At 43.6% G+C, this 22,990-nt stretch overlaps 1 protein-coding gene and 1 non-coding gene across 2 annotated transcripts; one reads left to right on the top strand and one right to left on the bottom strand.

The window, feature by feature from the left end:
• The first annotated feature begins 1,119 nt into the window (after positions 1-1,119).
• Positions 1,120-22,164, top strand: LOC126376476 (centrosomal protein of 104 kDa). Its single transcript, XM_050023870.1, has 21 exons — positions 1,120-1,159; positions 3,113-3,271; positions 4,322-4,457; positions 5,354-5,441; positions 6,558-6,741; positions 7,224-7,435; positions 7,883-8,041; positions 8,601-8,880; positions 9,106-9,193; positions 10,025-10,175; positions 13,021-13,139; positions 13,855-13,962; positions 14,383-14,520; positions 14,951-15,082; positions 17,131-17,344; positions 17,913-18,314; positions 18,769-19,174; positions 19,594-19,693; positions 20,364-20,503; positions 21,034-21,129; positions 22,043-22,164. The coding sequence occupies exons 1-21, from the start codon at positions 1,120-1,122 to the stop codon at positions 22,162-22,164; spliced, it is 3,474 nt and encodes a 1,157-aa protein (XP_049879827.1).
• Positions 15,897-15,968, bottom strand: Trnac-gca (transfer RNA cysteine (anticodon GCA)). The gene has a single exon. It is a non-coding gene; the product is annotated as a tRNA-Cys (tRNA).
• Positions 22,165-22,990: the final 826 nt, after the last annotated feature.

The following is a 22,990-nucleotide window of genomic DNA, read 5'->3' as shown; positions in this document are numbered from 1 at the left end:
AATCTAAACCAACCGTCTAAAAATTTTACATCAGTCAATAACCCGACACATTCATTTACTCATTCTTCCTAAAATTAAGAGCTGTGAATCATCCGTCCCTTTCCTTTTCGACGGATATGAAAATGACGGATATAACTTAAAATAAAATTAGGCGGTGTCTGCAGGAATCGGGGCCAATAGGTAGGTAACTACTTGAAATAACATTCATTATCCCCTTTGGAAAACTAGCGACATCTATCATTTTAATTAAGTTTTACTTACCCTCCGTTATGAGATTTTTTTGCGCTGCGTGTTACTACTGTAACTTCCTGCACATATTTTTTCTCATTTGCAACGCCATCTGTTATCAAATAGTAAAACAACATCCAAACAAGCACAACACAAACGACAAACCATTACCTATAATAATTATTATATCTTCGCTCATTTTGTATTTTATAAAAGTAGATAGTTGCAAAGACATTAATTCCGACTTTCAAATCCGATTGGTAGTTTCTATACATTTGAAAGTAGGTTTTACGAATAACTTACTAGATACCTAGATAGGTAGGTACCTACCTACTTACAGCTAGTTATGCATTATTAAAACACGAATTAATCGGTTACCTACAAAAGTAGGTAAAGGGCTACGTACTTTGCTAACTAAATAATAAATTAATCATTGATTTTAGTGAAACAACTTAGTTCAGTACAAAAGCTCTTTGTTATTGTTGTAGAAAATCACCACCAGTTGGCGGCACTTTCTACGCGATAAAATTTCCATCATGGCGCAAGCAATAGCGACGCGAATGTGGCGCGAAAGTATTGATTTTTTCATTTATTTCGCGGCTCACTTCACGCCCTTAGCACTCTCCTTCGCCGTTTATTAGGAATAATTTATTAAAAGACGTTATTTATTTAACCTCACAGCAATCTGGTTTCTTTATTAGAAATGTAGACAAATCCAACGTTTCCAACACAATAACAAACAAAGAGAATTTAGTTTTACATAAGGTATAGCTATAATGTGCGTCTATTTCTTGAAGTGTTACGTTATCAGTTTTTCAAAACAATTAGGCATTATAGATAGGCAAAAATAAAAAATGGCTGGTTTTGTGAACATCAACAGATAGTGAGAAGATGCCCAAAAGAATACAATTCCACATCGTTTATGCTACAAGTAAGTATATTATTAATTATAACATAATAAATGAGGTAAGTTCCATCTATTTTTAGAAAACTTAACATTTACGAGCGCCTGGGTGTAATTTTATAGCAAATATTTTTTTTTGCACAAATGCCTTGACTTATATTTCGAGCAGGCGTTTAATCAGTTAATTATAGCAATGGATATGGGAGTTATAAAACCGGTGACTGACAGCTATATTGTATGACTGACAATTGAAAAAAGTGCAATAAATTCAAATTCAAAAATAACTTTATTCAGTAGGTAACATAGTTACACTTTGAATTGTCAATTTTACATAACGAACGTCTCATCCGCCTAAAACTACTGCAGCTACTCACAACCTGTGTAGCCGGGGAAAAGATGCTGCTAGAAAAACATCGGCACATTGCCCTAGACGTTATAAAACATAAAATATTGTTATACAATTTGATATAAGTAGGTGAAACAACATTTAACAATGCATTTTCACAAAAAAATTCTGTTAGAAATAAGTTGTGCCTTTTTTCTTTCTTCGTGTTTACATAATATGTTATTTCTGTGTTATCCTGTGTAGAATAAACTATTAAAATAAATAAATAAAAAAGTAATATAGAGTAGAATAAGTGGTAGATGCAGATATAATTTTTTTTTCGCTAAATGCGAAATCAATTCTGTACATTTTCGCGATTAAACCAGTGGTTGAGCGTTGGCCTCACGATCCGGAGGTACCGGGTTTGAATCTCGCCGGAGACATATCGCAAAAATAACTTTGTGATCCCTAGTTTAGTAAGGATTAGGACTTACAGGCTGATCACCTGATTGTCCGAAAGTAAGATGATCCGTGCTCCGGAAGGCACGTTAGGGGGTGTTGGTCCCGGTTACTACTTACTTATGTAAGTACGTAGTCGTTATATGAGTCATGTCAGGGGCAGCTGGCGGATCAATAGTAACCCTGACACCAGGGTTGATGCGGTTGGTAATCCTCGTCACAACCCACACTATAGAAGAAGATACCAATTTAGGGTATGGAGATAGTTTGAGATCCAAGGGCAACAAAGGTTAGTTTTTATCCCAGAAATCATCTTCTAAGGGGATGAAAAAATTATGTCGCGCGCGGTATCCGAAACATAGTCCGCGCGGACGGAAGCTAGTTAAATCATATAATATTAATGAAACTGTTTCGACGCTTATTGATCCGCGGCATAACGCAAAGACTATTCCACATGCAGGACACTTCATACAAAGAATCTCGTTTCACACAGACACTACACATTGATGTACACACACACGCGCATCTGTGTGTGTGACGTTTGACGCCCATACGATTGAAGACTAAAGTAAGGCGGTGAGGTAAACCTAGCTCAGCCGGTGGTGGGGAGTGGAGAGTTGCCGTTCTGAGCCATGCTCTTGTCGGTGTAGCATTCTTCATGCTACTTTTTAGGGAATAATACTTATAGCAGTGGTTTCCCTCTTGTCTTCTGTTCCACAGTTCTCTGTCTGATGCGACTGGGATAGCGCCTTGGGTAGTCTATTTCAAAGCCGTACTAGGACTCCTGTCCTCCGCCTGTGAATAGTACTGACAGTTTCCAGGTTACAGTCCCTGTGATTTGCCCCTTCCGTCCTGCATTGCCGTACCGATGGCTTCCATCATCGCCTCTGCAACCGTAGGTCTGGGTCCCTATCCGAACTCAGTCACCATTTTACTCCGGTCTACTGAGGTAGAGGCGTCCACCCCCGCGGCTAGGACGCGAATAGGAATTGCCCCCGTGGAGGGCAGAGAAGATGACTCTGTCCCCTTTGGGGCAGTGTTAATGGTCTTGTATGATACCAAAACCAAAAGCCGTTCCGTTCTATACGTAGTATTTATTAAAGTAGAACCAGATGGGGTGAGGTCGGCGTACGAATTGATGCGGGGGGGATAGTTGCCGTTCTATAAGTAGTACAATTCCTTATTCTATGCATCAGGTGAAGACAGCCTTTATCCAGCATGCGAGCTGAACGCGCAGGGTCCTGCCACGCGCGGCTGGCGCAGCGTTGGCGCTCCGCCCCACGAGCTGCTGCTGCGGCTGATCACCCCCGCCAGCGTCCACAAGCTGCAGCTCTTAGCGCATCATCAGCTCGTCCGTGAGTACCAACACTAAATACTAGGTATTCAAATTCAAAAATATCTTTATCTGAGTAAATTTTTATATAACGAACGTCTCATCCGCCTGACACTACTGCAGCTTCTCACAACCATGGTATAGACGGGGAAAAGAAGCTGCAAGAAACTATTTTCTTTCTCTTTAATGATATAATTTGAATAGTGCACATTCTAGTGCAAATCAAGTTTGATTCTGTAACCGTACCCGAAGGTTGACCGGAGGAGATTGCTACTGCGGCACGATGGGTGGTGAGGATGGTATCCCGACGTGCCGGCAGAATGAATGAATGAATGGTGATAAACGATGACAAAATAACTTATAAACTTCAGCAGGAATATATTGGTGCTAATTCCTGTAAATACCATCTAATTTTATTTTAAGTTATATCTGTCATTTTCTTATCCGCCGAAAAGGAAAGGGACGGGTAATCGACAAGCATAAAATTTATGGAACACACGTCAATTTTAAGCACAAATCTAAACCAATCGTCTAAAAATTTTACATCAGTCAATAACCCGACACAGTTAAGTAGACAGCACGTCAAACGGATTGCATACCAGCGACATACCTTTTTGATTCGCCCGGGTTATTCATTCATTTACTCATTCTTCCTAAAATTAAGAGCTGTGAATCATCCGTACCTTTCCTTTTCGACGGATATGAAAATGACGGATATAACTTAAAATAAAATTAGGCGGTGTCTGCAGGAATCGGGGCCATTATATAGTTTATTAATAACACTTCACAAACAAATCCAGAATTAGAGGGCACGGCCAGATCTAAACAGTATAATATAATTATGTTGTTCTTATGAAGGTCGGGGATGCAATGAGTCAGTGTAAAATGAAAGGAAATGCAGAATGGAATGAGAATTTCGTAATTTAAAATGATTGACGGTCAGGACGAAAGGCCAGTGTGTGCAGAGTTTGTACTATGCTACACTACTTTAGTACTAAATCTGCATATTCCGCCTTGTTTCTGTGTCATATAGTTTTCTGACATTATTAACAGTATTGTGTATTTATGATAGCGTCATCGGTGGAAGTATTGGTGTCGGGAGGGCTGGTGACGGAGGGTGCAGCGACCCCGTGTGGCGCCACCTATACCAGCGTGGGCCGCGTCACCCTCGCCGCGCCGCAGCCGCAGGCACGCACCAGGGAACTGAGGTAAAATGACTGTCACGGACAGCGCCATCTAGCGCAAATACAATTCATTTACTCGTTGGGCGCATGATCCGGATGCGTCTTTGGAGCACGGTGAGCACATATCACAAAAACAATTTGGGATCCCTAATTAGACATTACATGCTGATCACACGATTGTCCATAAGATAATCCGAGCTTGAGAAGGCACGTCAAGCCGTTGGTCCTGGTTACTAGGTACTTACTCATGTACGGTCGCAGAACGCAGTGTCACGAGGCTTCAGACGCACCATATGTTCAAGAGTGCTCGAAATCTGCAACCATGATTTGAAGATTTTAATGAGTGTGGAAGAAGCGATAATGGTGGGTGTTCGTTAATTCCTTCGATAACCAGAGCTAGAGACTAAATCCATGGCAGTGCAACACAAATCTATACATAATCACAGCATGAAATGAGAAGGTCACCAACCTGACTGCTGCTGCGCCGGGCTCCAAACCACGGGACCGAGCCTATACCGCCGACAGTTCCTTGTTGAATTCACCAACTTAACACTCAGCTGAGTTGAATTAGGTATTGTCTAACATTAACAACACAATTTCCGATAGATTAAACAGTTTCTTCACAATAAATTCACAGCAAACAAATTATCCGTGGCGGACCCGGTGGTCGACGCGAACAGAGTGACGCCATATTGGTTTCGAGTTTCGACCAATAGCGTGGATTGCCGCGGCTCGCATAAGTCGAGGCGGCAGATTCAAATTTCAGCCATGAGTACAGTTTGCGTGCACAGTGGGTCAGGATCTTAGTGGAATTCCATGATGTGGTTACTCCAACGGGAAATAGGCGTGATCTTCTGTCGGTAAGAACGTAAAAATAATAGATCGATCACCATCTAAATGACACCAATGTGTGGTTACAGATCTGCCGCCCTGCCCGAACCAACCGTAGCCCGCTTCGTCAAGCTTCGTCTCTCCGGACCACACCCACCAGCTAGTGATGATGACCAGGTTTGTCATGTACCAACTATAATACTCTCAGTCAGCCAGGAAATCACTACTGTTAACAACCGGATCTGTGTGGATCACTTTGTGATCCCTAGTTTGGTTAGGACATTACAGGTTAATCACCAGATTGTCCGAAAGTAAAATGATCCGTGCTTCGGAAGGCACGTTAAGCCGGTGGTCACGGTTACTATTTACTGATGTAAGTGGGTAATCGTTACATGAGCCATGTCAGGTTTGTGAACTGAAAACAATATTGGATTGTTCATCACAGACAAACTGTAAGTTTTTTTACTAATTTCTTCCTTTATCGCAAACCCCTCCATATATCTCATACACAGAGACTACCCCGATTAGGAATATTATACTTAGTCATCTTGATTCCATAGCGTTAAGCCTTTTACCTAACCTGAAGATTTGACAGATCCGTTCTCTTCTTCTTATCGTGTGGATTGTGAGGTGAATTACCAACTCCATCAACCCTGATGTCAGGGTTATGATTGAGCCGCCAAAGGCCCCTGACATGACTCACGTAACGACTACGTACTTACATCAGTAAGCACGTAGCATTCGCTCGACTATGCCTGATGGTAAGTATAGAGAAGCCCTAATTGCAGTGGCTTCAATGTGGCCTTTTTGGCCGATGATGGCGTTATTGTAGTAGCCTGAACTGTAGGCCAACTACGGGGTCCACAGGTGGCGGATAGTGGAACGGCCATAAGATATGATAGTGAGCTGCGAATATAAAAATAAGCAGTCCCCGAGCAAACAGAGACAGGATTAGCAGAACGTAGTGGGTAGCTCACTGGGACGGGCTAACCTATAAAATGCTACTTAGGTTCTATGACGATCTTGTGACGTAGCGAGTAGGCGCCGCTACTTCAAAAGCGCACCCCTTATGTCGGGCAGCAGCGGTATCAGTACTGGTTGGAGGCCGAGGAAATGGATTCTGGTAGGGCTCTAGCTAGAACATCACCGATTGAGAAATTGGTCGGTGTACTGCGGAACGGAAGGCGATTGGGGCAACCACCGTTCTACACGCCCTATCTATGGAGTAATGAAGGTGATTACTCCACCGAAAATCATCCGACAAGGCATTAACTTGGCCGCAACTGTTTCCAGGTAGCATTGATGGCCGTCAATGTCCTGGGCGAGGAGCTGGAAGACATCGAGAAGGTGTCTCCAGTGTCCGCCAAGGAGCTGACGTACTCTCCATACGACGACCTGGCCTTCGTCATGTATGTGGACAACGAGATCGCCGATCTCGTGAGGAGCTTGGACGATAAGAAGCGGGCGGCGGTTGCTGGTGAGTAGGCATATTTGGGTAGTATTCTAGCCCAACTGGGCATCTTCAGGCCTGGCTTAAATTTTGTCTTGGGTGAGAGCCCTCAGCCCTCCCCATTTGTCCGACCAATCCGCATCCGGAAAATCTATAACATAACATAAACAGCCTATATACGTCCCACTGCTGAGCACAGGCCTCCCCTCAATCAACCGGAGGGGGCATGGAGCATACTCCACCACGCTGCTCCAATGCGGGTTGGTGGAGGTGTTTTTACGGCTAACAGCTTAACGTGCCCTCCGAAGCACGAAATCATTTTACTTTTTCGGACAATCAGGTGATTCAAGCCTGAAAAGTCCTTACCAAACAAAGGACAGTCTCACAAAGTGATTTCTACAATGTCCCCATCGGGAATCGAACCCGGACCTCCAGATCGTGAGCCTAACGCTCTAACCACTAGACCAGAGAGGCGGTCCTTGTAGAAAACATGTATTTACCATCCCCAGAGGAACGCTTCGAATACGCCCGTCGTCTGAAGTCGGCGGGGGCGGCGTTAGCGGCGGCCGGGATCCGCATCGGGCGCTGGCGGCTGAGGAAGCGGACAGCAGCGGCCAGGGACGACTTCGAACTGGCGAGGAGGATGCGCGACAGGATCGCTGACGCCCTGGCTGGGATCAAGGAGGACTACGCCTTGTGCAGGCTGTTTGAAGATAATGGGGTGAATATTTGGGAGTTAAGCCGGATGGAGCATTTTTATTGGCTGTCCCGCGTATGACGTCGATTGTATGGAGCTTTATTGCGCCTACTCGATTATTGAGAGCAACGTAAATTTCTTGCCGCGCGCTGCTTGCTCTTTATATTTTGTCAGGCGTTGATGAAAACAAAATATTTTTTTGAAAGAACGAAGATACCTTTATTCTTCAATATTACTAAGTAAATAATTAAGTTTTCTTTGCAAATCACCATAATCGAAACAAACAGTATACTTAACTCAAGAAGATTCGCCCAGTTCCGTCAATCTCGAATGGGATCACAAGAGATAGGTATATTATGCTTCGGGATTGATCCCGAAAAATTAAAGACGAGATCTCGCTAGATCGGGATTGCATTCCCTGGGAGGTACCCAACAAACCATTAAGAACGTCTTTCCTTATTCTCTTTCCAGGCGGATTCCCGTAACGACTCTTCAATGCAAACGGAGTATGACTTCTCACATCACCTGTCTCCGTCCGTGGTAGCGGGCTCGCTGAGCCTGGACATCCCCTCGCCAGTGCCTCCTGCCGAGCAGACGGACGGACAGGAGTACCAGGAACACCAGGCTGCGGTAAGGAGGAGGCTGATGTTGCAAGTGTCTACACACCCAGGAGCCTTCATACAAAAACTCTCGTTTCACACAGACACTACACATTGACGTTATCGTACACGCGCATCTGTGTGTGTGACGTCTGACGCTCACGATTGAAGACTAAAGTAAGACCAATAGTAAAATATTGTAAAATTACAATCGTTTACAAATAAATGGTTGTAAAATTACAATCGTTTGATTGTGGTATTTATGAATGAGTTACAGTCTATATTGATTTTTTTATTTGTAATTTATTTCACAAATTCAAATTCCAAACTTTCTGTATTCAGTATGTAACATACGACTTTTACTAGCTTTGCCCATTCCTAGAATAACCATGAAAAAAGGATGGAATACTTAGTAAGTTCTTATTTGTAAGGTAATACCTATTCAATGTTTATATAACGAACGTCTCAACCGCCTAAAACTACTGCAGCTTCTCACAACCTGTATAGCCGGGGAAAAGAAACTACAAGAAAAACCTCGGCACAGGGCCCTAGACGTTCTTAAAAAATATATAATATGCACATTGTTACAGTCACCCATTCATCTTTACAAAGAAGAATCATCAAAGCCCGAGCCACAAGTACCAGATTACCAGAACCAGCAAGAATTAGCAGAGAAGTTAGAAGCCCAAAGGAAAGAAGAACACAGAAAGTTGGAGGAAGCGAGGAAGGCAGAAGAAGCGAAACTGATTGAAGAGAGGAAGCGGGAGGAACAGCGTAGACTCGAGGAAGTTCAGAGGAAGATGGAGGAAGAGGAGTTGAGAAAAGAGACTGATAGCCCGAGGAGGAGTATTACGCCAAATGCTGCTAATGGTTAGTATTAATAAAAACTATCCTACGTCCTTTCGCATGGTCTAATCTAATCTCAGTCGTGGTCTAATGTGTAGTCGTTACATGAGTCATGCCAGGGGCCTTAATTACGTAAATTCAAAAATGTTACATTGACCTTCAACAAGTTTATCCATGATAATTACGTTGAATAAATCATTTTGATTTCTGGCTGTTAAGGGCTCCTACTATTTTGTTAATGTTTTACAGGATCGTTAGTTAGAAGAAGAAACAAAAGCGCAGGCCCCAGATCAACATTTGAAGCTTACGAAGAAAGATTGTTGCCAGCACTTAGACAGTGAGTATTTGTTTTATTTTTATTATTTATACAGTGAGTATTATTTATTAAACATCACAATACTTTTACGTAAATTATTTTATCATCTATTTTTACTTTATTATTTTTTATATATTTTAATAATTTATTGTACAGTCATGAGCAATATAATGTACTTACCCACTTTAGGACTCTGTCGCACTGACATATTTGACATTTAGTGAGATTTACAGTTCAATTTGTCAAAAAAGTTAATGTGACATGGTACCAAAGTGTATACATATTAATGCTCGTAACCGTACACAGGATAACACAGAAACACTAATATATGATAACTGTACGGGCCGCAGTTTACAGCTCATACACCTTAAAGTTAGTTGAAGTTATAAGAAGTTAAAAGTCGAGTGCACGGAAGTCACCCTTTCACGGACAGAGACCATGGGTCATTGATGGTTCATAATAGGTAGTATGGCACCTTGGAATCAGAACGTCCGCAGACGTTCCTTGAAAGTTTAAAGGAAACACATACGTATTGTCACTTTAGAATACGTATGTGTTTCCTTTGTTTAGGCAATAACCCGACAGAATTAACTTGACAGCACACGTCAAGCGGGTTGCATACCAACGAAATGCCTATTACTACACATAGTATTATGACAAAGACAGCTGCTAATTTTAATATGAATAACCCGAATCAAATAGGCATTTCGTTGGTATGCAACCCGCTTGACGTGTGCTGTCAAGTTAATTCTGTCGGGTTATTGCCCAAACAATAATGTAAGAAAGAGATTTTTGTACGAAGTGTCCGGTGTGTTTATACGTAGTGTTATTTATTCTTTGCTATTGTTGCAGTTCGCACACAAATGAGTACCTGCGGGAGGCCAAAGAGGAGGAGTGTAGCGGGGCGGGCAGCGCGTCCTCTCACCCTCGACCAGCTCACAAGCTCAACGAGAGGGAGAGGAAACAGGCAGCTCTCCCGATACTCATCTTTGGGTACCCTCTCGTAAGTTTGTTGTGTCTGTCTATCAACCTGAACCGGATGACATAGCAGACCTAATTTTATTTTCTTTAAAATTTGTAACAACATGTCATGAGCAAAAGGCCCAACTGGGCACCTTCAGGCCTGTTGTCTTAAACGTTGTACCGGGTGAGAGCCTTCAGCGCTCCCCATTTGTCCGGCCAAGTAGTTCATGCCATCTGCGGCAAATCTACAATAAGTCACGTCAAAAAAAAAAACATTTTAGGACTCTGTCGCACTAACATATTTGACATTTAGTGAGACTTACAGTTCAATTTGTCAAAAAACATCATGTGACATGGTACCAAAGTGTATGCATATTGATGCTCGTGACCGTAAATTATACATACATACATTACACCTTTCTTCACCTACATCACACGCATACACACCCTAACAATCTCACACAGCTCTTTCTCTTTATGCAACACGTGTATTTTTTTTTTATTCCATTTCATCTCTTTTATTAGCTGTATTTATTGAATAAAAGGACGCCACACATAAAAACAAGACAATAACATCGTTTAAAATTATCACAAAACAATTACATACTTAAATGAAGGTGGTGGACGTCCTGAGAAAAAAGGGCTTCACTCAGCACAAGTCACGGCGTGAACCATGACTCTGGTATTATGTGACCCTGTTGGGTGAGGCACGAACATCGTGTTAGGAGTTTTTGTGTCTTAGGTGTTTTGTATGAAGTGTCCGGGGTGTTTTGTATGAAGTGTCCGGGGTGTTTTGTATGAAGTGTCCGGGGTGTTTTGTATCAAGAGTCCAGGGTGTTTTGTATCAAGTGTCCGGGGTGATTTGTATCAAGTGTCCGAGGTGTTTTATACCAAGTGTCCGGGGTACTTTGTATCAAGTTTCGGGGTATTTTGTATCAAATATCCGGGGTGTTTTGTATGAAGTGTCCGGGGTGTTTTATACCAAGTGTCCGGGGTACTTTGTATCAAGTTCCGGGGTATTTTGTATGAATTGTCCGAGGTGTTTTATATCAAGTGTCCGGGGTATTTTGTATCAAATGTCCGGGGTACTTTGTATCAAGTTCCGGGGTATTTTGTATGAATTGTCCGAGGTGTTTTATATCAAGTGTCCGGGGTATTTTGTATCAAATGTCCGGGGTGTTTTGTATCAAATGTCCGGGGTGTTTTGTATCAAGTGTCCGGGGTGTTTTATATCAAGTGTCCGGGGTATTTTGTATCAAGTTTCGGGGTATTTTGTATCAAATATCCGGGATGTTTTGTATGAAGTGTCCGGGGTGTTTTGTAACAAGTGTCCGGGGTGTTTTGTATCAAGTGTCCGGGGTGTTTTATACCAAGTGTCCGGGGTACTTTGTATCAAGTTTCGGGGTATTTTGTATCAAATATCCGGGGTGTTTTGTATGAAGTGTCCGGGGTGTTTTGTAACAAGTGTCCGGGGTGTTTTGTATCAAGTGTCCGAGGTGTTTTATACCAAGTGTCCGGGGTACTTTGTATCAAGTTCCGGGGTATTTTGTATGAATTGTCCGAGGTGTTTTATATCAAGTGTCCGGGGTATTTTGTATCAAATGTCCGGGGTGTTTTGTATCAAATGTCCGGGGTGTTTTGTATGAAGTGTCCGGGGTGTTTTATACCAAGTGTCCGGGGTACTTTGTATCAAGTTCCGGGGTATTTTGTATGAATTGTCCGAGGTGTTTTATATCAAGTGTCCGGGGTATTTTGTATCAAATGTCCGGGGTGTTTTGTATCAAATGTCCGGGGTGTTTTGTATCAAGTGTCCGGGGTGTTTTGTATCAAGTGTCCGGGGTACTTTGTATCAAGTTCCGGGGTATTTTGTATGAATTGTCCGAGGTGTTTTATATCAAGTGTCCGGGGTATTTTGTATCAAATGTCCGGGGTGTTTTGTATCAAATGTCCGGGGTGTTTTGTATCAAGTGTCCGGGGTGTTTTGTATCAAGTGTCCGGGGTACTTTGTATCAAATTCCGGGATATTTTGTATGAATTGTCCGAGGTGTTTTGTAACAAGTGTCCGGGGTGTTTTGTATCAAGTGTCCGGGGTACTTTGTATCAAGTTCCGGGGTATTTTGTATGAATTGTCCGAGGTGTTTTGTATCAAGTGTCCGGGGTGTTTTGTATCAAGTGTCCGGGGTGTTTTGTATCAAGTTCCGGGGTATTTTGTATGAATTGTCCGAGGTGTTTTGTAACAAGTGTCCGGGGTGTTTTGTATCAAGTGTCCGGGGTACTTTGTATCAAGTTCCGGGGTATTTTGTATGAATTGTCCAAGGTGTTTTGTAACAAGTGTCCGGGGTGTTTTGTATTAAGTGTCCGGGGTGTTTTGTAACAAGTGTCCGGGGTGTTTTGTATCAAGTGTCCGGGGTGTTTTGTATCAAGTGTCCGAGGTGTTTTATACCAAGTGTCCGGGGTACTTTGTATCAAGTTCCGGGGTATTTTGTATGAATTGTCCGAGGTGTTTTGTAACAAGTGTCCGGGGTGTTTTGTATCAAGTGTCCGGGGTGTTTTGTATCAAGTGTCCGAGGTGTTTTATACCAAGTGTCCGGGGTACTTTGTATCAAGTTCCGGGGTATTTTGTATGAATTGTCCGAGGTGTTTTATATCAAGTGTCCGGGGTATTTTGTATCAAATGTCCGGGGTGTTTTGTATCAAATGTCCGGGGTGTTTTGTATCAAGTGTCCGGGGTGTTTTGTATGTAGTATCCGGGGTGTTTTGTATCAAGTGTCCGGGGTGTTTTTTATCAAGTGTCCGGGGTGTTTTGTATAAGTGTCCGGAGTATTTTGTATGAAGTGTCCGGGCTGTGGCACAGAGGCCGTTATAACAATTAAATACATTGGCAGGTGGAGAAGTTCTACTCGAAGAACTACCTGGATAAGGAGGAGGGGCTGGCTCGTCTGCGCGCGGAGCTGACCACGCCCTCTAACGGCAGCTCCAAGACCTCGCCCAACAAGACAGCCAGGCAAGACACACACTTTATATAGCTCTACTCTACCAGGACACCAAGGTCACGCGAACAAGGTCGCCCCTCCACCAATATTTATTTATTTTATTTATTTATTTGTATTTATTTATTTATTCACAAAGTGGTATTATAAGATTTACATAACAATAGTCTCGCCAAACTGCAGAGGCAGTTTGTTGGCAAGCATGCACTTGTTACCTTAGTCTAATTATGATACCTACCTTTAAATAAGAGATATGTATGTAATTGACACCGAGGCAAAGAATAAAGCAAAATACTACATTTAGAACGTGAACTCTCCGCTCCCCACCAGCGACTGAGGTAGGTTTAACAGCGGAGAGTGATCAGCATATCCACCTTAGGATATGGTATCAAAACTGGCTGCCGTTTTCTGATTACTCGTGGCTCTGCTCACTCCTTTAAGAAAAAATCAAATCAAAAATCAAATCAAATATACTTTATTGCACAGAACTAAAATTTCAATTTGGGCGGCCTTATTGCTCTAGAGCAATTTCTTCCAGGCAACCAACAAAGGAAACAAACATTTACAACTTGTATGCCGGATGGTGCAACAAAAAAAACCTAAAAGTAAAACTAAAGTTAATATAATAAATACTCTATACTATGCGTACATATATCTACTACATATGTCATATATGTACTATGTAAGAACTGCGGGCGTGAATTTAATTTGCTAATGATTTCGTTCCAGGGCGGCGGCGTTACTGCTGCAGAGAGCGCTCAGAGACAAAGTATTTTCAGTATACAGCCAAGCCAACGAGGGGGTCCGGGTTCTATTCCAACAGTTCATACCAGACAGGTAATCTTTTTATAAAGTACATAAACAGCCTATAAAAAAAGCCAGCCTATAGAAAAGGTTTAGTATGACCTACTCTGAACCGGCGTGCGTGTATGAAGCGATTGATGAATGTGGAGGAAGCAAGAGAAGTGTGTCAGGATCGAAGCAAATGGAAATCTATAATGCTTACCCCGGTGGGAAATAGGCGTGAGCTTATGTACTTACCCTCCTCCTCCTCCTGTTTTAATTAGCAATTATTTTAGTTACAATTATGCGGGGCGTCATCTACTTATTTTTGGGGGAAATTAAGCCTAGAAAGTTCCTTGGATGCCGCTCTGAGTCAACCATAAGTTTCTGTTTTCGGACAGGATTTCAGGGTCATTGTTTTCAGGGTCAGCGGACAGTCAGTCGCTAACTGTGAGCTGGCCTTATGGTTCCCAGGGTGTGCGCCGCGGAGGTGCAGCGTTGCCTGGAGAAGCTGGTCCCGGAGCTGCTGCGGGCGTGCGGCGACCCCGCCCCTCGCGTGCACTCCACCGCCCAGCACACCGTGCTCACCATCGCCGACGTCAAGCAAGTCAAGTCAGTACAGTCATGAGCAATATAATGTACCCGCATTAGGACTTTGTCGCACTAACACATTTGACATTTAGTGAGATTTACAGTTCAATTTGTCAAAAAAGTTAATGTGACATGGTACCAAAGTGTATAGTGTATAGTATTAATGCTCGTGACCGTATCGTGTGTTTGGGGAACGTCGATTGGAATGTCTCTCATTGTCCCTCAAAATTATCGTTAATAATAATAATCCTTCCTGACCGTATTCGGCCACAGCGACTCGACAACTAATGAGAGCGTCGTTCGTGTGCTCTCATGTGACTGACATATCCGATCTTAGCATTAAATGTACGACCGCATTCAATGCACGTCAGCACTCCTCCTAATTATCAAATTAAATCAAATTATCGTTACAGCGTAACTAACACCTGTTGAACACGACCTCTGTCCCCAGGAGTGTGCACTACATCCCCCAGCAGCTGGTGCGACCGGTGCCAGCTTCCATGCACCCTCGACTGGCGCTCTCACGGTTGCAGATGCTGGAGCAACTGCTCCTCACTCACGGCATCTCCACTGATAAGAACAGGTGGGAATTTATGAACGACATGAGACCAGTTTACCACATAAATTTTCAAAATGGGAAATGGGAAAAGTGGGAGTTTCGGACCAGGTCGAGTGGTCCCCTAAACAGACTTCCCCCCGAGTGCTAAACTTGGAGTAGGTACTAAGCTAATAATTTAATAAACTCATATTATGTTATACAAAAACCTACAAGAAACACAAAGAAAATTTGCCTTTGCATATGCCGTATCAGGAGGTGAAGGTTTTGGCGGGAAGAAGAGAGAAATGGCGATTACTCCACCGACAAGAGCGCAGCTCTTAAATAAAGAGAGATATATATATACTCCTGCTGGCTAAGGCCGGGTTTCCACTGACGAGGAGAAGAGCGGAGATGTGCGGATTTGACCAATCACGGCGTTCGAGAGAGCGACAAACGAAGACGCTCTGTCACTCTCTCCCTCACTGTGATTGGTCGATTCTTGCACATCTCCGCACAGCTCCGCGTCAATGGAAACGCAGCTTACGACTCAAATTGCGGACATGGTCCACGCAGGGACGGTGTCTATTGGGAAGGAAATTCCCAGTAGTTCAAATGGTAAGGTTACTCGGTAAGACTACTGGGAATAGGGGCGCTTCTATGCCTGCAGGTTGCGTTTCACAATGTCGCCCAAATATAGATTGACTTCCTATAAGCGGAAGGATGTATTTTTGATACTAAAAGTCATTATAACATTTTATCAATGAAAGATATGACAAATACAAACAAAGCATGCATAAATATATAAAAACGGCCGTAAAATAAATTGTAAAAATCTTCAAAAACATCAAAAAGAATATTGAGGGGACACCCGGATTTGAACCGGGGGCCTATCGATCTGCAGTCGATTGCTCTACCACTGAGCTATATCCCCGATGACTAACGTGTTGAAATATTGAATAACTATTAACACACTATGCATAAGTGTCTACTTATTGATGAATCAGCAATGTGATTGGCTAGATTATAATATGATGAAATAGGTATTATCACCAGACATAATGTAGAGATATATTTGTTTCGCGTTTATAATAATCACAGAGGGTGGTCGTGAATAAAACACATATGTAAGATCACGCTTATTTCCCGCTGGGGTAGGCAGTGACTACGGAATTCCACGTACTTACTACAATCCTGACACACTTTCGCTTCCTACACTCATCAAATTCTTAATGCTTGCCTATGCTTGCAATAATTATATATTGCAGATTATCTATTTGAGTACCTATTACGATTATATTATCGAGTTTGGTACGTTCACTTTCTTATGATTTTATTGAACATAATATAAATGCAATAACAGCATAGCAGGAGAAATATTAATAGAAATCTAAACACTCAAGACATTGCATCTCTGTACTATGCTCAACTGCCTTGGGCGGCAAACAGGCATTTATACCACGCGGGGTATTGTTTAATAATTATGTCGTCGATCTTCAAGAGCTTTCTTCACTCTTTTTCTAAAGATCCCCATATCATATCGCCTCGAAACCTCGAAAGCTCGTTACACATTTTACAAATACGCGGCCGAAGCAAGCGCGCGAATCGTGGGGTTGAAGAGGACCAAAGAGCCTGGGAAGCTACTCTCATCGGCGGATACTTTGTGGCACTATGTCGAATACTTCGCCAGAACACTTCCCATTATGCAGGACGGATATATACAGATATTAAGGCTTTTTTTGACGGTACTTACTGTAGATTTGCCGCAGATGGCATTAAATACTTGGCCGGACAAATGGGGAGCGCTGAGGGTTCTCACCCGGTACAAAATTTGAGACAACAGGCCTGAGGGTGTTCAGTTGGGCGCGAACTTCGGCTCAGGGCGTCTGAAGGAATCAATATTTGAAAGAATTAATCGACCCTAGGGGTTCAGGGGCGTCAAATGAGAGGAATCGTCGACCACGATATTGGGTTCCTGAAGTGTTTGTCGCGAGCTGATTGGCCGCCTCCATAGCTAGAGTAATCGGGTCGTCAGGATCGTATGTAACTCGAGAATACAGTCATGCCGTTATGCTATAATGTCCCCCCGCGGGCAGCGGGCTGACGGTGCGGCGGTTGGCGGAGTGCGGCGCGGCGGGCGCGCAGCACGCGGCGGGCGCGGTGCGCGCGGCGGCCGAGCGGCTGCTGCTGGCCGCCTACGCGCGCTCGCCAAGGGTGGTGCGCGCGCAGCTGCCGCCCGACGACGCCGTCACCAGGAGGAACCTCATCTACCGGCACCTCTTCCAGCAGTTCGACCGGATTGACATGCAGGTTAGCACTGACTCGATTGGCCTAATATTGACTGATACGTCACACTAATCACAACACTGGCTCCTGTACTTTGACAACTCTGACTCGTACGTATCGCGCATTGAAGCTGTTGGAAAACTTTATTAAAATATATTCATTAATTATATTGTTCTACACGATCTATTTATGTTAATAAGTAGTAGTATCTACTTATTGTTGGGTAAATTCTAGCAACGCTTCTACGTAGTCCAGCCTGAATATCCTTGCATCCAGCCAGACCAGAATAGACAATAAACAGCCTGAGATATATGTTTAAGTACTGTATCCATCTTCCTCGCGTTATCACAGAGTCCTGTAACCTAACCTGAAGATTTGACAAGTTTGCTTTTTACAGAATACTTTTTACTTCTGCCTCATTTAAAACTAAATTTCCACAAAGGGAAAACCAGTCCAATCAGGTTAGGTCACATACCTCCGAATGTGGGTTTCTTCGAGATGTTTTCCTTCTCAGATAAGCACGATATGATATACTTACTTTTTACGATGATTGTAATAAAAACTAAACTAATATCCTCCTCATCCCTTACAGAAAATGCTGAACCAAGCGCCAACAGAAGAGCAGCTCCTAAACGGCGACCAATCAACAGCCGACGCAAGTCTCGAAACGGCCAGCGTCAGCCAAATGAGCCAATCAACGCGCAGCGGCATGACGTCATCTCTCATGACGGCATCGCTTGGTGCCACGTCGTCTTACAGTCTTAAGTCGATGACGTCAAGCGTCAGTGGAGCAACACTGGCTCCTTCCAGTCTGAGCAGTTTTAGTAACACGACTTCGAAGACTAAGAGTAGTTTGAAACGCTCTCCAACCAAGAGGTACACCCCAAGCAGAGCAATCAAAGACTTCTCCTGTCCAGGGTACAATAAATTGAGGCTGGACAGTGCTGTCAGTCCTAAGCATACCCCCAGGTCTTCTGCCAGTGGTGTTGAAAAGGTGAGCTTTATTTTGTTTTCTGAAGATCGTTTTTTTTTTTTAGTTTTACAACACCATCAATATCAACATCCTGAGGAAACCCACATACCCGAGAAATGCATTTTCGGAGGTATGTGACCTAACCTGTATTGGGCTGGTTTTCCCTTCGCGGGATGGAAGGTCAGACAGGCAGTCGCTTCTGTAAAAAACCAGACCTGTCAAATTTTAAGGTTAGTTTAGCTGACCCTGAGAAAAACGGGATAATGCTGGGGAGATGATAGAATACAGGACATAGACCGGGTCGGATTTTTTAAGAAGCGACAGATTTTTGACTTTCCCACCCGAGGAGAAAATTAGCCTAATAATAAAGTACTGGCCAATGTTTCGATTCCAAGTGCCATATTATTATGAATTAAACTTCAAAGACTCTTGGTCACAGCCCTTTATCGTATTTAAGCATTTTTTGTTTCACCAGGTCCACTTCCAAGAAACCCAAACGTCAGAAGAGGTAATTTACCGCCGCGCGAACCGAAACTCTGAAAACCGTCACTCGATGATCCACTACGACCACGAACCGTCAAAGCCGCAGTTGAAAGAACGACCTATTACCGTCTACGAGCCTTTACATCTCGACTACAGAGATTCTCCTACTTTAGGGTCTCCGAAGACATCGAAAAATGACCTCAGAAGCATGGATTCTTTGCCTATGGATTCGCCAAGGAATGATTTGAGATGTGATTCGGATAGGAGTTTGGATTCGCCGAAGGTGAAGGATTACTTTAGGGAAGCAGCGTTGGAGTCTCCCAAGCTGGTGGCAGGGTTGAGGAACTTACATCTGGATGAGAATAGTCAGATGGATGAGAGCGGGTACTATAGTCCGGGTAAGTTACTTCTCTGCTGGTCCGGGAGTATATATATGAGACCGAAGGCTTCAGTCTTTTTGGGTTGATACAGCAATACCGTAAATAATATCATTGTGTAACGCATACCTGAGTCGTTTATGATAAAATTTGTGAATTATTTTGGTTTTTAATAAATAAATAATCTATCTCGAAACTTCAATAGCAAACCAAGTGTGGCTACGACTCTGGTTTCTGAGACTACAATTGTCACTCCGATAAAAAAAAATAAGAATGTTTGCCACGTAGCGAAACGTTGATAACGATAAATGGACAGATCGGCGGGGACCTGACATACTTGAAGCAAACGTAGACCTGCATGATGGTGGATGAACTTATACAACTATAATATACGTGCTCCGTTCCGTCGTGGGTAATAAAATGTGAATGATCATATTCAGGTCGAAGGCAGCAGATGTCTACGAGTGAACACCAGCTGTTCGAGAGCTACGAGGCCAACGTTGATGCCAGCTGCGACTCCACGCCTGAACCGGTTTGCAGGTAAGTCTTCAATCGTGTAGACCGTAAGGTATGATCTAAGGTACGCCAAAGGTTTTTGATAGACCACATACTCACTGTAGTAAGGAGATGCCACCATTTGGGACCATCGTGTCAACGCGTCTCCTGCTTTTCATGATTTTGTCTTCCTTCCGCCTTCTGTGAATCAAGTGATTTCAGCCTCATCAAACTACGTATATATCTCCCTAACCCTGATGTCAGTTTGTGGTGCCTATTCGGGCGGACACTTTTAGTTCGAAAGCTCTTAAACTAGTGCCGTCCTACACTTACAATACGTGCAAGAGAGAGATGGAGCTAGTTCTAGTTCTGTAGATCGGCACCATTATTGATCCACCAAACCAGAGATGTCTCATATAACGCAAACAAGCACAAACACTTACTTGTGTATATAGTGACAGTCACTGGTGTTGACAGGATTCGGCAAGGATGACTGAAATAAATGAATCCTAGGAACGTTTGCACGAAAACCGCTCCTCGCGGCGAGATTATATCGAGAGTTTCCACTAGTAGACGCAGCGAAAGCTATCTACGTAGATTAGACAAGGCTATTGATCGGAGTCCTCGATATAACTCACGTCTTTGCTGTGCCGTGAAGGCTGGCTATCCCTGGATGTGCCTTGCAGCGTAACTATATTGCTCCTGTCCCCGGCAGCACGGTGTGCACGTGGTGTGGGAGACGCGTGCGCGCGGAGGCGCTGGAGGCGCACTACTGGCGGCGCTGCGTGCTGCTGGCGCGCTGCCCGCACTGCAGGCTAGCGCTTGAGGCTCGCGCGCTGCACGCGCATCTCTTAGGTCAGTATGCCTATACCGTATCGAAATGAATTGCAAAACTTATTGATTTTTATTTTTAAATAAAATAGACTCGCGTTTAACCACAATCTCACTTGGTAAGTGACGATGTCTAGGGTGGATTACGCTTACCTAGCAAAAGCCTAAAGCCTAAGGCTAGAGTGAATAGCTCTAGCCTTGAAGACTCCCAGATTATAACGAGTTGGAAAAATAGACGAGGGCAGACAGTCCCAATCCTTTGCTGTTCGCATCAAAAAGGAAGAGACAAAACGTTTAGTACGGATTGCTGGTATATCCACAACATAAAGATGAAATGTCCCCCGACGTCTAGTTATCCGTAGATGGAATGGAGTGGCCGGAATTAACTCGTGAAGTTCCTGCGCACAGTCACCGAAATGTATCCTATAAAAAACCGACAGACAAGCTAGCCTTCGTCTGCGTTCTAGACTTGTTTGTTTTTAGATGAATTGTTGCACTGTGTTTAACCTCCCTGACGTTTTTATCCAGCTAAAAAGGTATGTGTGTTATTGCAGAGGAGTGCTCGATGAGTGAAGGGAGCTGGAAGGCATGCCACAAGTGCGGCGCCGCGCTAAGGGCCGACGACAGCGAGTATCATGTCAATTGCATACGTAAGTAACCTTCCTGAACCAATTCGTCGCTGACGTGAACACTGGAACCTCCGGCAAATCTGATTTGTACCTTTTGCAATAAGACACAAATTGCAGATACGTTTGCAAACTCAGTCACGAATTTATGCGGTCCATAAACTAAGACGACGACTCTGCCATACGGCCCATACATATCCCAACTGGGATAGTCGAAGGTACATCCATCGCAAGACGAACCAAGTACCCACACGTCACCCAACACCCAAGGGCGGATCCACAGCAGCGGGGCGACAGGTTGGGTCATAGGTGGCCACTGCAATTTTATCTTATTCTCTACGGAGACAGGCTGTCTGCTACCTGGTGACCCCTGACATATAAGCTAGATCCGCTCCTGATCTGACCGATCTTTCTGTTAGACCAACGTGATAGGTCGAGCCAACTATGTCAGTGAAAACTGCACTTGAGATAAATTAATAACTCATTGGTGCAAGTCTGGTACTGGGGTTTGGCGTTTCGAAACGGCGCTCCATGTTTGAGAAGCAAGCCGGCGCACCACAGGACCAACGTGACTCTTGTTTTCTGTACCTATAGATTCCAAAAATGTACCGTTGACTTGTTTATGTCTTGATTTTTTTTTTGAGAATTTGCACTATAGTCCCATAAACAAATAGACTTATATTTGATAAAGAGTTTTTCTAAGAAAGCGTCTGAACCTTGGTGTAAATATGTATATATTAATTTATGTAGATAGTATAAGTTCGTTCCCTCAAATTTAGGTGTTATGGCTGTTTAAATAAGGTGCAATATCGGTTGTACAGTGTCGTTACACGCCGCCGCTTGTAACAAGATGCGCCGCGGGCACTTTTTTAGACATTGGTTGTCTATTTGCTATACGAGTTCTATGGAATTTGTCAATGCTTTTTCTTTATTCCAGCACTAAGCCTGGACGAGTGGAAGTGTCCGTACTGCCTGACCAACGTGCTGGCTCGCGACCTGCCGTGGCAGCGGCATCTGATGCAGTGTCCGCGCAACCCACGACTCACGCAGAATACTTAGGCACTTTGCCCTTATCCTGACGGTCTAAAAAGGCCATATTGTGCATCTCGTCTAAAAAAAACGCAGATTACTTAGTTCCTTAACTCTTGTCTTGAGGGTCTAAAAAGGAATACCAGAATTCTTTAGCTCATCATCATCAGCCGGAAATCGTGTACTGCTAGACATAGGCCTCCCCCAATGCAGTTCATCTAAAATACGCAAAATGCTTAGGTCTTTACTTCTTGTTCCATCATCAGCTGATCAGAGCAATTACGTGAATCTATAATAACGTTAAACGCAGACGCAAACGCAGGAACCAGACGCCTGTTGCGTTCTTTTCACTCACTCTGCTTCCATAAGTGCGATAGAGAGCAGCGATATTGCTAGTGTTGCCAGGTCCGAGAATACTATTACCAGACCAGACACTCCGTACAAAATCTCGTTTCTCGTAAGTGCGAGTGAGACTCGTTCCGCGCGCTCTCCCCTTTACTCCTTAGCGGCTTATGGCCACTTAAAAATCGAGTAAGACCCAGGGGTCGGCGCCCGATACGAATTGGTGCCGGGCGGAGAGTTGCCGTTCGTAGTATTATTCTTTATTCTATGCCCTAGGCAGTGAGTTACATATGTCAGCTCCGTACAGAGTACACTCGTCTACAGAATCTTGAATACCTATTGAAGTGACACCAAACGATGCCAAGCGTCAGTGCCTAAGAGACACCAGTATAGAACAACCAGGATCTTCTGGCACGTGGTCATAATCGGAACTAGCACCGCATCCTATCAAAACGTCATTTTTGACAGTTGATATAAATGTATGGAGATGCACACAAGGGCAATGTTGCTGTCA

Source organism: Pectinophora gossypiella, chromosome 21 (assembly GCF_024362695.1).
Source record: "Pectinophora gossypiella chromosome 21, ilPecGoss1.1, whole genome shotgun sequence".
NCBI lineage: Eukaryota > Metazoa > Arthropoda > Insecta > Lepidoptera > Gelechiidae > Pectinophora > Pectinophora gossypiella.
This window is presented reverse-complemented; position numbering and strand designations above follow the sequence as displayed.

Coding starts and splice junctions, on each gene's coding strand:
- LOC126376476 (XM_050023870.1), top strand. CDS start 1,120: ATGCCCAAAAGAATACAATTCCACATCGTTTATGCTACAA. Junction 19,694..20,363: donor ACGCCTGAACCGGTTTGCAG/GTAAGTCTTCAA, acceptor TGTCCCCGGCAG/CACGGTGTGCACGTGGTGTG. Junction 21,130..22,042: donor GTATCATGTCAATTGCATAC/GTAAGTAACCTT, acceptor TCTTTATTCCAG/CACTAAGCCTGGACGAGTGG.